The sequence below is a fragment of the Zootoca vivipara genome, chromosome 5 (assembly GCF_965207765.1).
Source record: "Zootoca vivipara chromosome 5, rZooViv2.hap1.1, whole genome shotgun sequence".
Lineage (NCBI taxonomy): Eukaryota > Metazoa > Chordata > Lepidosauria > Squamata > Lacertidae > Zootoca > Zootoca vivipara.
The window spans coordinates 15,089,494-15,105,426 of NC_142588.1; the positions used below are offsets into that span (position 1 = coordinate 15,089,494).

At 40.3% G+C, this 15,933-nt stretch overlaps 1 protein-coding gene across 5 annotated transcripts in view; it reads right to left on the reverse strand.

The window, feature by feature from the left end:
* KCNMA1 (potassium calcium-activated channel subfamily M alpha 1) overlaps window positions 1-15,933 on the reverse strand; it is a 541,146-nt gene that overhangs the window by 141,591 nt on the left and 383,622 nt on the right. For all 5 annotated transcript variants that reach the window (XM_035137304.3, XM_035137303.3, XM_088670120.1 and 2 more), the window contains exons 15-16: window positions 11,707-11,816; window positions 3,625-3,693 (exon numbers count right to left, since the gene is read on the reverse strand). In XM_035137304.3, the coding sequence (XP_034993195.3) occupies window positions 3,625-3,693; window positions 11,707-11,816 (179 nt within the window). The remainder of the gene's footprint in view (window positions 1-3,624; window positions 3,694-11,706; window positions 11,817-15,933) is intronic.

Here is a 15,933-nt window from a genome sequence, read left to right on the forward strand (position 1 = left end):
GGGGAAGACACTCTCAAAGTTGTATTTGAGGAAGGAAATGGTGTTTTTAGCAGGGTACTGAAATAGCTAGTTGCTTGATTAACTTTCCCTCTGTAGGGCTCGTAGATTAGATATTTCAGTTCTGCATTGGGCTGCAAATGATGGTGCCCTTGAGCCTCAAGGAAGACAAGAAGCAAACTGAACCCATCCACTTGGGAAGCTCAGCAGTGTGGGTCCAGCTGACCTAAACTGAAGAATCATTTGGAAGCCCTCTTTTCAATCAAATACTAACACTCATCTCTAAATGTATACTCCTACAATCAAGTCCCACTGAATTTAGCTTGTGAGGTACCAGAAGGTGACACCCTCTGGTCCAGAAGCACGATACTAGTGACCGTGGTGGGATTGGGAGCAGGGGGAGAATCAATATGTATACCACAGATAATGATTCTATTATTATTACTCAGTTGATAAATGTTAGGGTATGCCAAGGCATTGGTCGCCGGAGAGCTGGTTTAATGGTTCACACAATTGGCCATAAATTATTCTTGGCATTTCCTAGGCTACTAACTAGAATGGGAAAAGAAGCTTTGCCATGGGCTGGGAATGTCCACTGCTGCGGCCACCTCCAGTGTATGTTTTGGGAACTTTGGGGCAGGAGAAAGTGGGGGTATAGCCTGCTCCTTTCAGGCTGTGCCATCCTCAGTTCCATTCACCCAAACTCAGGATGCTCACCTATGTAAGAATTCCCTGCTAAAATTCTCACAATACTGCCTTAAAAACAAGCTTAAAAGATCAACGGCATGCCCAAACCCTTGGGTGTACCTTTGTACCCTAGCCTTAATTTCTAACAGGATGCTCTTGATATTTATATATTTTGTTTTTTGTACTGAAAGATTTATTCCAGTTTCCTTTGAAAACCATGAAAACCACTGGTTAACTCAAACGAAGAGACTGCCCAGTGTGCTACTAAAGAAAGGATGTGGGAAATATACATTTGATGTGCATGTTAGTAAATGGCAACAAAGGAAATTACTGTGAATATTCAGAGCAGGAACTATTGAATGATGTGCAAAGTAATGTATGACAGTACTGGTGAGAATGTGGTATTGGATACTGCAGCAGCTGGGGTGGCAGGGCAGAGGCATTGTCCTGTCACCAGCGTCACAGCAGCTTGACAGGACAGGACAACAGAGCTGTGCAGGTTCTCCAGCAGAAGCATCAGATTGGCTCTGCTGGTGCACCCACACGGCACCAACTTCATCACCACATTGTGCAGGAAAGCTGCAGCAATGCCATTATTGGGAGGGAAGCCACAGTAGTCAGCTTGACTACTAATGAACAACTCTGTTCAAAATCAAGCATAGACTTTATGTTTGCAAATACATCGTGGGGATTCTCAATGGCAAAATTTATTTTGAAACTGGAACAACTTTCAAGTTTGTGAGTTTTTGAAAATGGGATCCCTTTGAAATAAACAGAGATTAGTATTTGACAACATAAAACAAACATCTGGGATCACATACACCCTTTCTACATATCGCTTGTTGGCAGAGTGTTACAGGAGATACGTAGGACCAAAGGTGCATGTTTTTGCTCCAAACATTAGTATAACAAAGAGTGCTGAATCTGTGTTTTCAGAGAGTACCTAGGTCACCAAAAAGCAAAACTGATAAGACACCAAGTAGGATATCAATAATTCCAGTGTGTGTGTGTGTGTGTGTGTGTGTGTGTGTGTGTGTGTTGTCCCTTTAAAATGCCAAGGAAGTGTGGCAATTTTCGGAACTTTCCTTTGCAATGAATGACTGGCCTAGGTTCGCCCTAACCTAGAGGAGGTTGGTGCACAGGTGAAATAACAAAGAGCCCAATAAATTTCCACTGTAAAAACTTATCAGAAAGCACAGTTTAGTTCAACTAGTATGCTGTCTTTATCATGCCTAATCAGGGCTGTTTAAAAAACCGATCTCCCTTACTTTGCACTCTTATTTAGCTTTATGAATGTTTGAAAGGTCACCTCCCATTCACATTCATTTCCAACAAGTGCTGCAAACACATTCTCATAGTTCCAGACCTGTTCTTTCCTTTCTTCTCTGTTGCCCTCATCTTTATTTGCTTACATTTTTGTAAGCAATGTGGAAAGCCATGATTTTGCCAATCCCAACACTACGCCTGACATGATTATACCACAATCTTTTGTATACAATAAATTGTGGGTCAAGACAGGTGAGCTTTCCATAGTGCTCCCCCCCATCTTAACTAGGAAATTATTCAAATTCCAAGGGGGATAACTTAGGTAATTTTTCTTGGGGCTTGGGGTGTGTGGAAATGTTGCAGTTGTCCATGTGGAGACAGCTTTTGGTTACCACCCTCTGATTTCACCCCTGCAACTCTTAAAACTGGCCCTGTGAAAGGTAGGGGAGCAACCTAGCTCCATTATGTATGTATTTATTCAATCAATTAATCATTCTATTTGTATGCCTCTTCTCCACATAAATGTGCCCACAGTGGCAGGGGGACAACTTTTTAGAGGTGTGTGCAGCCTTTAGTGACCAACACACCCATAATCCTTATCTGGTGGTAAAGGCTTTGCTTAGGCTGTAAACAGCATATGCCAGTCAGGAAAGCTGGCAATTCTCCTCCCATCTGGATATCAGTTCAAGCAGAGAAAGAATCAAGGGGTCTTAAAAGCTTGCCTCTCATTTGAGGTAGGCTTCTATAAGCCCCTGATGTTCTTTTCTGAGCCTGGCTTGGAAGAAACTCACTGGCATCTACAGTCCCCCACAGACAGTGGGATTGAAAAGCTTTATGGGCAAGTAAGGCAAGAGGACTGCAAAGGTGAAGATGGAAAAAACGAAGCTGAGCCAATGGAACAAATGATCACTGGATAGCATTAAGAAACAAACGTTTGGCAAGTTCCCCCCCCGGCCTCAATAATCTGTTTAACTGTGTCGGAAGAGACACTTTCAAAGTGAATTATGCAATAGTTAGCATGGAGCTACATGTAATCTTTACAAGAAATTATTTTCACTGATAACTATACACACGCCTATAGTAGCTGTGTATTTACAAGGACTAATCGGAACCATCTGTAGAATTAGTTCAAAGAAAAGAACCTTTTGCAATACTGATAAACACTGACAAACACCGCAAACCAAAACAAAAAACAAAGTTGATGCAATTATATGTACGATTGCATCAAGATTGGGGTTCTTTTTTGCAGCATTTTATGCAGGGGTAGAAAAATTGATTCCTCCAGATGTTGTGGATTACAGCACGACCAATGGTGAGGGATGATGGGAACTGTAGTTCAGCAACATCTGAAGGGTGCTACATTGCTACCCTTGGTTCCTAAATATGCAGTGCACTTGGGGCGGGGGGAGAGAAAGAGAGCGAGAGCGAGAGCGCTTAGCAATAGAAATTAAAACAGTGTTCCTTTCAACCATCCTCATGGGAGTCTCGGTCAGAAGAGAGATGGTGCAGCCATTTGGTTGGGTTATATGAGCTGGTGCAGCGATGCCACGATGAGTGAGATTTAGAATGTTTCCATAGGTATAAAGATCCATTGAAGGGAAGGAAGGAAGAAATATAAGTGGGTCAAGTTATCAAAGGTGCATTAGGAAAATGGTTTTGTAGACAATGACTTACCTGCTTTCCCGTTGTTCCGACTTGTACTCTATGGCTATCATTAAGAGCTTTAGCTTCGCAAACACCAGCCTGCCAGAAGGAAGGAAGAAAACAGTCACCCTATCATGGGTAGAAATGAAAACTTCTTCATTACAAATGTTACCAAGACACAATTTCAGCTGGAAATAAAAGGTGACAGCACTGTTGAGGCTAAACCTGCACTGGGTAAGCAAAACAGCATTATGTCAAACACTAAACTGTCAGTGCATGTCTTATTTCCAAGGGAAGATTATTCTACATAGCTGATACAAACACAATTTAGTTCAGGGGAAGCCGACTTGGTTCCTTTAGATGAGGCTGTACTTCAGCTCCTGCTAGCCCCGGTCAGCATGACCAATGGTGAGGGATGATGGGAGTTGCAGTCCAATAGCACCTGGAGAGTGTCATATTGGGTACCCTTGCTTTACGTAATGCATAAGCAATAATCTTTTGTTTTATGTTGTTTCAAGCCAGCTGATTTCATACATATGAGATCAACTATCTTCCATGCAGCCAGTTTTAGAAAACAATGTTTCAAAGTTAGGGGAACACGATGAAGGGGGTTTACATAAATGAAAAAAGCCTGGTTTTTTAAACAGTCTTCCACAGCTCACTGTCCTAATGGTAGCTGCAATGGGGGCCTTTTTGAAGGTAGGAACCAACAATAGCAAGCATATTAATTCTAATAAATGTTTTTCACCATGTAAGTACTATGGCAAGATTCACAAAAAGGAAAAGAAAAAAGACATTACTATTTCCTATTTTTTGAAATGCTAACATTTTATTAATGGCAGCAATATGAACACAGAGGACCAAGTGTTTCCACCTACCTAGAGAGAAATTATTCTAATTTATTATTATATTTTTTTGGGGGGGGGGTATTGAACTTACCACTCATATACCGTAAAATAGATTTGAAACATTCTGTATATCTAGTTCACTAAAAAATGAATGTATCACTCCCCACCCCAACACCTGCTATTATCATGGAACACACAGATATAAACAAGGTCTGGTATTTTGGAAACTTCAATGCATATAGAAAATGGTAAATTACTAGAAAAAGAAAAGGCTAGTCACCCCTTTCTGTGCACCATTCCACCTACAGTGCACAGATTAGGAAAACTGTGAAAAGGAAACAACACACAGAATCCAACCATTCCTTGCCATCACAATAGCATTAAAACTCCACTTTAACATGTGGTAGTAAACAGAAGTTCCCATAAAACAAAACACACCTTTCACTAATTTGACACCACAGGGGAAAATATCCAAAGTGATGAAATGTCATGAACTGGCAGGACGGTAGAGAGGAGGAAGAGGATCCTGGCGAGAGGTGTAGCACACAAGCTTAGGGTGGGGAAGCAGAAGTTGGTGTAGGAAGTACTCACGGAGTAACAGACGATGGCAAGGGAATGGGGGTCAGGGCACAGGAACCCAAGTAGCAGGGCCCCTGGCTCCATCAACACGGCAGGCTCTGATGCATAGGAAGCAGCAGAAGGGGTGCTTTAGGAGGCTGAGGCAGGCAAGGGCCCACAGCCCAGCTCACTAGCTGGCCAGGTGGGGTTCATTAACTCCAGGTGGGAGGTAGTGTGTGATTCCTCAAGCCTGAGTAGGCTCAGAACAGGTGAAGTTCACATGCCTCATCAAGCCCAGGTGCTACAAGCAAATAAGGGAAGCAAAACTGAGGTGCTGTTGGGTTTTTTTGGGCGGGGGCTATGTTTGTGCAGGACTGACCTCCTGCTACCCTGACCCCTGGGTCAGCTGACCTTTGTGGTCCCTTCCAATCCTATGAACCTACAAAATATTAATTTACAGCACATGGATATTAGCTCAATTAAGTAAGCACCCCCCCCACACACACTTTTTACACTTGGTGGGTAGAATTAAGGATAGGGGCTGGTGTATAAAGGGATCAATTCCTTTCAGATGCCAGTGGGGGCAGAGAAGATACTGGAACTAGGGAGTGAATTTTCAATCAACAAAGCAGAATGGGGTGGTGGACTGAATTTGGGCCTTGAAACATTTTTTTTTTTCAAATTGTACTATCAAATTTTTAATCAATGATTCCTTGCACTCACTTTAATCATTCCTGAGTCATGCCACCCCAAATGGTGAATTGGTACCAATTGTGTTGAGTAAGTGTGTTGTTGTTTTTTTAACATGATCTATAGGTCAGTAGTTTGAAAATAGAATGATGTCCCACAGATTGATGGCGCATCTCAAAGGAGAGAGTTCTCAGATGATGGAACTGCATGATCTGGGGTATTATAATACATATTTTGTGGTGCAGGTCAAATAAACCATTTAGGCTATTCACACAGATTTTTGTTGAACTGGGAACCAACTTCAGTATCATTTATTCATTTTTTAAGACAATGATGACTTCATGGTTACCACCTATATTCCAACTACTGAGGTACAGATCTTGTAAAATAAAAGAAGAAGAATCACATTCCTCCTTATTAAGCACACTTGGAACCCATTTTGGTCCTGGCTCATGTACTCCAAGGAAAGGAAAAAAATGTTTCCAAGTTGTAAGAAATAAAAAATATTTCACATTGCAATGTTAAACATCTCTTTTTAATTTTGTGTTTAATATCAACATGAAACTGCTCTGAGAAACTGTCTGGAGATTTGATGAGAAGTGCTATTGGTAAGCTCTGTTCTGTTACTCCTTTTCTCTCCTGTTTCTCCTTTTCAATGAAGCCAGATGAGGCAAAGGGAGCGCTCAACAGATGCCTTACATCAGTGATGACTAGATATGGGTGAATGAATTAAAATTCAAGCCAGACATGATGGAGATGTTCATTGTGGGAGGCCCAGTTGGTATGGGATTGGGCAGTTCCTCTTATTGGGACATTACTCCCCCCCACACACACAAAACAAAAAAACAAAAACCAGGCAGAGCATGTGGTCTGGGTGTGCTGCAAGTCCCAGCACTTATCTTGAGTTCACAGGTAGTGACAGTAGCCAAAAAGTGCCTTTTCCCAGTGCAAATTGGTTTTTCAATTATGACAACCCATACAGGAAGTTAGTAAGAGTGACTTCGAAACTCATGAACTTTAATGCACTCTATATTCTACTATGAGAAAATTCAATTGGTTCAAAATAGTCAGGGGTTAGTAACAGGCATTTTTCTTGCCAATTCCACCCCCACCCAGTACAATTTTTAAAGTGCTGGTATTAGGAATGGGTGATTGCCTTTCTACTAATCGCAAAAGAGATCAGAGTTTTCATGGTGTTCTGATTTGAACATTCAAATAATTACTGTGAAGTGGCTACCACTGCTATCTCCTCCTCCTCTGCTTGCCTTAAGATAAAATATGAACCTTACAAGGGAGGTGGTGGAGGTGACAGCAGTGGAGGCGGGTTTCCCCAAAGGCACATGGAACACAATATTTTTCCACCACAGACTCAGATTTGACTAGGATTACTAGTGGGGAAATTTAGCCCATGTGCCATTTATTGTATGAACAGGTGCACGTATACATGACCCCAGTGGGAATAATGTCTATGGCAGAACCCAGAGACACCTCTCATTTCTTCTCTCTCGCTGCATTGTGAAAGGGTTAGGAGGAAGCACTGCCAGAGGCAACAGTAAGCATGCAAACAGTATGGAGCAGAGACCCCTGCTAGTAGCAGGTGAAACCCTCATTGGTTCTGCTTCCTCCATTGCTAATGCTAACTAAAGGTCAGTGTGACTACCCAAGAAACTGCTGATCTTATAACTGTTCCGCTTTGTGTGTGTGTGTGTGCGTGTGTGCACACACACACACACAGTAGACTCTCTGGACACCCTCTGCCAATGCCAAATCACTAATATGATTTGATTGGTAGGGGAAAGGAGCAGGTTCCTTCCAGTTCTGATTCCATGAGTTTGGCTTTCTGCATTAATTTTTGCTCCTACGCAGAGCCAATTTGCATGGTGGAAAACTGGTTGTGGCCATGCAAGTTACTCTGAATTACAATTTACATGCTGGCCCTGATCTTTTCACTTCTCATCTTTTTTTAAAGTTTGAGACCTGTGAAAAGCCTTCTGAGAACTGTGCTAGCTTATCAGAACTCTTCCTTTCGAATTCCTCAGACTTTTTGCCTAAGAAACACACACACACACACACACACACACACACACACACATTTTGCTTTGCATTTCTCTTCAGGCAACATTTTGGGTGGAAATTTAAGAACCAGGTTATCAATCCATATAAAAGAGCAATATCCATTACAAACTGTTTTAAAGCACAAAATGCTATTTAAAGTGCTCCATCTCTGTATATTATAGCAAAACAGCTGATTGTAGGTGTGCCGCCATGTGACTAAACGGTAGGTACAAGCAATTTATATTTGTTTTCAAGAACCAAGTACAAGCAGATTTTAATGTATTCTATGTTATCATGAAACAAAACACAAATTCCTTGCTGTAATGAAAATATTCCTGCTCCAAGCTTGGTGATATACAACACCACATCCTAATTGCCGCTGAGCTTTAATTAACCTGAAGTGAGGAATCATGTTATCATTAAAATGTTGGTTAAGTTTGAGTTACTGCCTCTCTTTAATTTAAATCAGGAAATAGATAATTAAGTTTTCAGATAATCAAATACTTCAGGAGCATGTTTTTGGGGTGCTCCTAAAATTCATTAAAGGCCTCTTTCTTTACTGGTTATTCTACCTCAGCACTTGATACAAATGATAGCCGTAGACTGAACACAGGCTTAGCATAGATATGTTTTCAAGAACCATATGGAAACACAGCTGCCATGACAATGAAAAATGCTTTGAGCTTTTGCTCCCAGTGGGTTTGCTTCACATGAACCATGCCCACTGGGGCACGATTAGCTGCACTGCAAAATGTTGCAAGAATCGTTTGAGATTTTATGTTTAGCAGGTGACATTTTCTGTTCAGATTCATATGAAGCCAGGGGGACTGCTCACCATGTTAATAAGCCAAGCACCAAGCTTTGCAAACTACTGCAAACCCAGCTAATGGTGAGCACATCAGTTTTATACACTGGCAGGGGTGATTAGAAAATGATGAGTAGAAAAGTATCTTATGTATTTCTATACCTCACATCTTCATGCCCCTTCACAACGATGCAAGAATCAGGCCTTTGAAATGATGCTACATGGAAATGAAGTTAACATGCAACTCAAAGAGTCCAAAAGTCCCCCCTTTAAAAAAAAGAGTAAAATTATAATCCTCATATAATTGCTGAGATTCATTTGATTATGTGATGAGAATTTAAATATACGGTATATGTATAAATTAGATTGTTATGTAACAATCTGTATCTCATAGTGAAATAACTACTAATACAGTACAGGAATTAGACACCTTTCTTTTTCTTTTTTGCAAATATGGCCAAATCATCAGAAATGGAAATGTATTTGAAACTTCTTACTAATTTTGAAAAAAAACAAAAACAACAACCAACAGAGCAGTTTTATGTAGAAATAAAAATGTTTTATCCAAAGTTCGTCACAGTCTGTGTAGGTTGAAGGCTAAACTATGTGTGACCCTGCTATTACTACAGCCAGACAGAGGCAAACCTGACTGCTTATGATCAATAAATAGCATGCAAGAGGAGAATGGAAAACAGTTATCCAACTTACTTAAGGGTTATGCAGCCAGCCACTATTGTGGACATGAGCCATTACTGATAACGTGTTCAATTCACTGTTTCCTTAGGTTCTAGCCTCAATTTCTCTCCATGAAAATCTGATCGCTCAAAACATGCACCTCTACTTATTTACCCTACTAGGACAATAGGTTCCTTTCTGGCAACCTATTTTAGGCAACACCTTTCAGTCTGGGCACTTCCTTCCTGCTCCCAACACACACATATGGCCTGATGCCCTCACATCTGCTTCTATGGCAACCTGATTATGACACAGCTTTGACATTACGGCACATCACACACAATGTTTGCCCCCCCCCTGGATCTGAATATCAGTTGGTCATTTGGCCACCAGACCTACTGTCCTGTTGGGATCAAAAGGTAAGTTGGGTGTCTCAAAAAAACAAACAAGTCATCATCTTCGACATCTCCAGTGACGTTTCAGATTTGTCCAATACTTAATATGATTGTGGTGTTGGCTTTGTTTGGTTACACACTGTTATATTTCTTAATGGTTTAAACTTTACTACATTTAAGAAAAATAAAAGCAAAAAAAACTGATTTAACTGAATTTCATTAAAAACACAAAAATAGCTTTGACCAAAGCCTTCCAGTATATATCTTGATAGTATCTGTATGTATATTATTAATCAATAAAGTTTATATTCAATAAGTTTATTGTACTAGCTAGAGGCCATTAGTACTTGTATCTTAATATGAATCAAGAGATCATAGATTGGTTTAAGAACAGTCACTGAGGAAGTCTTTGGTTGAAATGTATTTGGCTCTTTTAATGAAGTTCGTTTCTAATCATGTTAAGCTGATTTACTGTCTTGGACAATCCTGACATTTTTCACTGCACATATTATATGATGGAGATGACAGATGCAGTTTGTCACTTTTATTGAAGGCATTGTGAATGATGTATAGTAATAAACTCTCTGGCATGCAATACAACTATTGACATAATTGTTATAAATAATTCTCTCCCCCACCCGCCATCAGAACCCTTCGTTTTTACCATGTGTACAGCTCAGTCACCTGGTTGTAGCTACTCAACAGTTAATTCCCTACTTTCGATTAAACCAGGAGGCTTGTCTGCAAGTTCTTAGAAGTCTGTAAGTGCCCAGCCACAATCAGAACCAACTTCCACTCATGGAAGAGACATTTATACCTAGATAGCTGCATGTTTAAAATTAAACCCAAGGCTGATGTTCTGCTTGCAGAAGACCTTGTACAATATCTTATGCAAGCATGAGATCCACTATAGAATTTACCTACTAGAGCATCCAAGTGTTTGCACAACAGCTTGTGTGGCTGTTTTCATTCTGTAGATGATTATTTTGGTCCAGCTCTATTATAGGTACGAAAATATATGCAATGCAAAGCCAGGAAAATGTCACTATCCTAAATATGTCTCAGTCAACATAGCTCTCTTCTTTGTGAAATGTACCTATATGAAAATTCAAATAAGCCTGAACTTGAGGTTGGCACTAATTATTTTATTTGTTTATTTTTTGGTCAGTTTTTATTATTGTTCATAATGGAAGCAATGTGTTATGTAATCCCATTCTCTAGTCCTCTGTGTACTTTGACTTAAAAGTAAGTCAATATCAGCATTCTGGAAAATAAAAGAATGATTCTGTGACCTGCGTGTAGATTGCAAAATAATACCCCTCTGCCTAGATTTGCTTAATTTATTCTGCTTCAGCTATTGATGGGAGGAAATGCTAGGGAGGAAGTGCTAGGAAGGACCCCCCACCTGACCCATGGAAATCCTCTTCAGCTCACAAGCCTCAAACAAATGTGCATAGACACTTTCAAGCTCATTTTCACAGCAACGGGATCTACATACCTGCTTTTTATTAAATAATAAAAGAGCAAAAATGGGGAGCAGAATTTAATACCAATTTCTGTGCTTTCATGGTATGTCTACAAAATGTGCACTGTCCTACTTCTTGGAAGATAGCTCTAAGAAATAGATCACAAGTAGTCTGTTTCCAAAAAAATCACCCCCACCTCACATCAATTCTAAATGCATTTACAGTACATGAAAAAAACAACCTTAGTATTTGAAGACGTCCTGCAATGCTATTGCATTAACGGTACAGTTGTACCTTGGAAGTCAAAAGAAAGCCGCTCCAGAAGTCCGTCCAACTTCCAAAACATTCAGAAACCAACGTGTGGCTTCTGATTGGCTGCAGGAAGATCCTGCAGCCAATGGGAAGCTGTGGAAGCCCCGTCGGACGTTCGGCTTCCAAAAATAGTTCGTGAACCGGAACAGTCACTTCCAGGTTTGTGGCGTTTGGGAGCCAGAACCTTGCAAGAACTAAGCTGTTTGAAAACCAAGGTACAACTGTATTAGGGTTTGGAACAATGAGCTTCTGGTGCCATTTGAGAGGAAGAAGGCGGCTTACAAATAAATGGTTGTATAAATACTTACTCACAAACAGCAGGGAATGACAAACCGACAAAGGCACTAGAAAGATACTCTGTATACATTTCATTAGCAACTCCTTCCAAGTAGTATTTCTGCCACGTATCCTCCTCAATCTAGAAAGAAGGAGGGAGAGAAAAGGGGGTGGAAAGAAACGATTTTAGAATTTGCAACCACATTCTGCAAAAACAAATGGAGGTGATTAAAAAATCAATCAATTTTGAGGTAATTAAACATGGTATCTCAGCTATTTGCTTTACCAATTATATCTGTTAAGTTTCCATGGAAGCTGAGGCTCCAATACTTTGGCCACCTCATGAGAAGAGAAGACTCCCTGGAAAAGACCCTGATGTTGGGGAAGATGGAAGGCACAAGGAGAAGGGGATGACAGAGGACGAGATGGTTGGACAGTGTTCTTGAAGCTACCAACATGAGTCTGACCAAACTGCGGGAGGCAGTGGAAGATAGGGGTGCCTGGTGTGCTCTGGTCCATGGGGTCACGAAGGGTCGGACATGACTAAACAACAAGTTTCCATTACACGTTCTCTCTATAGTTGTCAGCAAGGAGGAAAAATAATAATAATATAGGCAACTTTTGGAGAACAATGGTCTTAGATTAAAGTAAGCTAAGTCCTATGAATTGCAGGGGGAAATTGGAAAGTTTAGTGAGAAAAATAGTCAGATGTGCCTTGTATACAAAGGCTACAGTACTACAGTGCTTTCTCCCAGTAAAATTAGATGCATTTCTGAACAAACCTACATAGGATTGGGCTGCCAGCTATAGATACAGATTTAGATATACACAAATTTCCATCTATTTCAGTTTTCTACTACAAGAAAATATTATCCGGCCCCTTTTGGATTACCCATGTATATTTTATTATTTATTAACAGCAAATTGATGTTGAGTCTTACGAAGGAATGACTAAGCCTTGTAAGCAGTGTGTAATTCTGTTTTTTTAAATAATAATAATAGTTATTAATAATATAATTTTATTATTCTAGCCAAAGGCCATGACAAATCTGCAGCAACAGTACCAATAAAACAATACAAATCATATACATATACAGTGGTACCTCGGTTTATGAACACAATTGGTTCCGGAAGTCTGTTCATAAACTGAAGCGTTCATAAACTGAAGCGAACTTTCCCATTGAAAGTAATGGAAAGTGAATTAATGCGTTCCAGACGGTCCGCAGAGTAAGCGTTCATAAACTGAAGCAAACTTTCCCATTGAAAGTAATGGAAAGTGGATTAATCCGTTCCAGACGGGTCCGCGGAGTACTTAAACTGAAGCGTTCATAAACTGAAGCATGGGTGTAATTGGTTCCGGAAGTCTGTTCATAAACTGAAGCGTTCATAAACTGAAGCAAACTTTCCCATTGAAAGTAATGGAAAATGAATTAATCCGTTCCAGATGGGTCCGCAGCGTTCATAAACCGAAAATTCATAAACCGAGGTGTTCATAAACCGAGGTTCCACTGTACATAATATGAGCCAACATCCATGATGTAAACAGAGGCTGCCAGAGACATCAACGAACTCCAATCCATCTTGGTTTCAGATTAAACATCTGAATCAGCACAACAATTTATAGCCGTTTTATCAATCTCCCTTTTCCTGATTTTTTAAAAAATCCAGTGCAAGATGTATATTTTCTAGACCCACCCTTTGCATTTTTTTGTAATTGTACATTTTAAATATTATTTTAATGTTGCATTTTAAATGGCTGTAACCCACCCTGGGACCCTAGGGTGAACGGCAGGCAATAAATTAAAAACAATCAACCAATAATAATCTATCTGTTAAGTATATGTATGTGAGATATAAATTCATTATGATGAAATATGAATGCATGTCTCCAGCAGTAGTCAAGCAAAGATGTTAAAACACTGAACTGGAGCAACTCAGTGAAAGATACCCAAATTAATTCTGTGGCCATTCAGTAATCAATTGAAAACATCCTGAGGCAATGACTTGTATCTGACCGTCATGTTCAAGGGCAAGCTGCTTCAGAAAAGCATCAATGATAGCCAGTGTGTCTCCACAAAACACAATACATTTTCAGCGATGATTTCTTACTACAGATACAAATGCATTCCTGGTAATAGAGCTAAACCACTTGTACAGTGAGCACTGTTTGCTATGGGAAGCAGTTCAATGGTTTCAATCAAATGCTTCAACTATCGGGCATGTCCAAATATCCATTAACAACTGATTTCCTCCATGTTCTAAAGAAAGCAGAGTGGTGGATACGCTTGTGTGTAACTGGTTACAAAACGGGTCAGACAACTAGTGATCAAGGAACAGAAGTGCCATATTACCATGCAGAGCACAAATCAAAACGAGGTCCAGGCAAAACAGTTAAAAAAAATAAAAAATCCAATAAATTAAAAAAAATCCAAGCATTTTCCTCTGAATTGATAATGGATTAGCAATAGAAAATCACTAATGTGCATAAACATCTGCAGGAACGCCCCCCCCAATACACACACAATTTATTCTCTTGTATAGAGACAATTTGGTTTGACCTTTGTAGGTGGCAAAGGGCGTTGGAGATACCATAGATTGCAATCCTATGAATACTTACTTCAAAACAACCTGATTTAAATCAATGAAATGTAAGGCTGTAAAGCCTTACAGAACTAGTCTCATATTTCTCCTTGGATCATTCAGCCCAACTTAATTTTTAGTAATTCTAAAACAGTATTTATATAAATGATGCACACAGTTTACTGATTTTCCGCTTAAAACCTACTGCTAACTGCACTACTATTTATTTTAGCATTTAGCGGGGAGATGTCAATATTATTGTTGCTATTATGCAACCTGAATATGCACTCTTCCTTCAGATATCTCAGAACAGCTTATGCTAGGAATAGCGAACATGATGCCCTCCACAAGGTGTTGGACAACAATACCCATGAGCCACAACCCAGGAAGGTCAGTAGTCAGGGATGATGGGAGTTGTAGTCCAACAACTTATGATGGGCACCATTTTGGCCACCATGCTCCCTCCAATGTACTGATCAGGTCTTGCAGCTCTAGTCACTGATATCATTAGAGCAGTGGTTCCCAACAGGTGGTCCGCGGACCCACAGGGGTCCACGAGCTATGCCAGAGGGGTCCGCAAGATGCTATTAGAATAATATATATATTAAATATATTTTGTATGATAACAGATTTTTTGTTTTGGCCACTTCCTGCATGAGCAGAGTCTAGCGCAAAACTAGAATTAGATAGAGGCAGTAGTTCTGCTGTATGCCGTTAGGTGGCGCTTTACAAACACTACTGTTTTGCAAAGAGGCAGCACACGCATTCTACTAATGCTCACCTCCCCAAGATGCTTTGCGCACGTCGGCTTCATTTGTGCACTACTGCGCAGGTACCCTGTCTTCTCCATTCCCCTCCCTCCTCCCTGGCGCGCGCTGCCTCTTTGCAAAACAGTAGTGTTTGTAAACAAAGCGTTGTTTTTCGCAGAAGCTATAGTTCGCATAGTTAAAAATGGACCGTTGGTTAAAAAGTGGTTCATCTCATTAAGAACTGAAAATTAAAACTAACTGTATACTGATGGAGTACTCTGTTGTAACTGTAAAAAACGTATAAATATAAAATATAAAAAGACTCTTAATTTGGCTCTCACTTTTTAATTTTAGGATTAGGAATTAATGGGGGTCCTTGTCACAATAGCAGCTCGATGAGGGGTCCTCGAGAAAATTTTGTTGGGAACCCCTGCATTAGAGTAACACTGGCCTTGCTTGCCACTGTCTCACATTTTTATACCTTGAACTTACAGCTTGGCTTAGGCTGCAGCACAACATATTCCACTGCAGCTGGAGCAGAACACCAATCCTTTCCTAAAAGGCAAATATAGTCCTGGTGGTTTCGGGGGGGGGGAATCAGGGGAGGGATCATAAAAGAAGTCATGCCACTGGCCAAAAATTGGTGTGTGCACACTTCCTAGACCAGCCTTTGCCAATCTGGTGCCCTCCAGATGTTTTAGACCATAACTTTCATCAGCCCAGCCAGCATGGGATGAAGATGAGTTATAGTCCAAAACATCTGGTGGGCATCAGATTGGCAAATGCTGTCCTAGAAGAATTCATCATTCCATATATGTTGCTGAGCAGTGCGGAAGGCAACTACAGCATAGCTGCCAAGTCTCCCGTATTCCCCGGGAAACCCCTGTTTTTCTAGCTGTTCTCAGCTGAAAAAACAGATTTTTTTGTTTC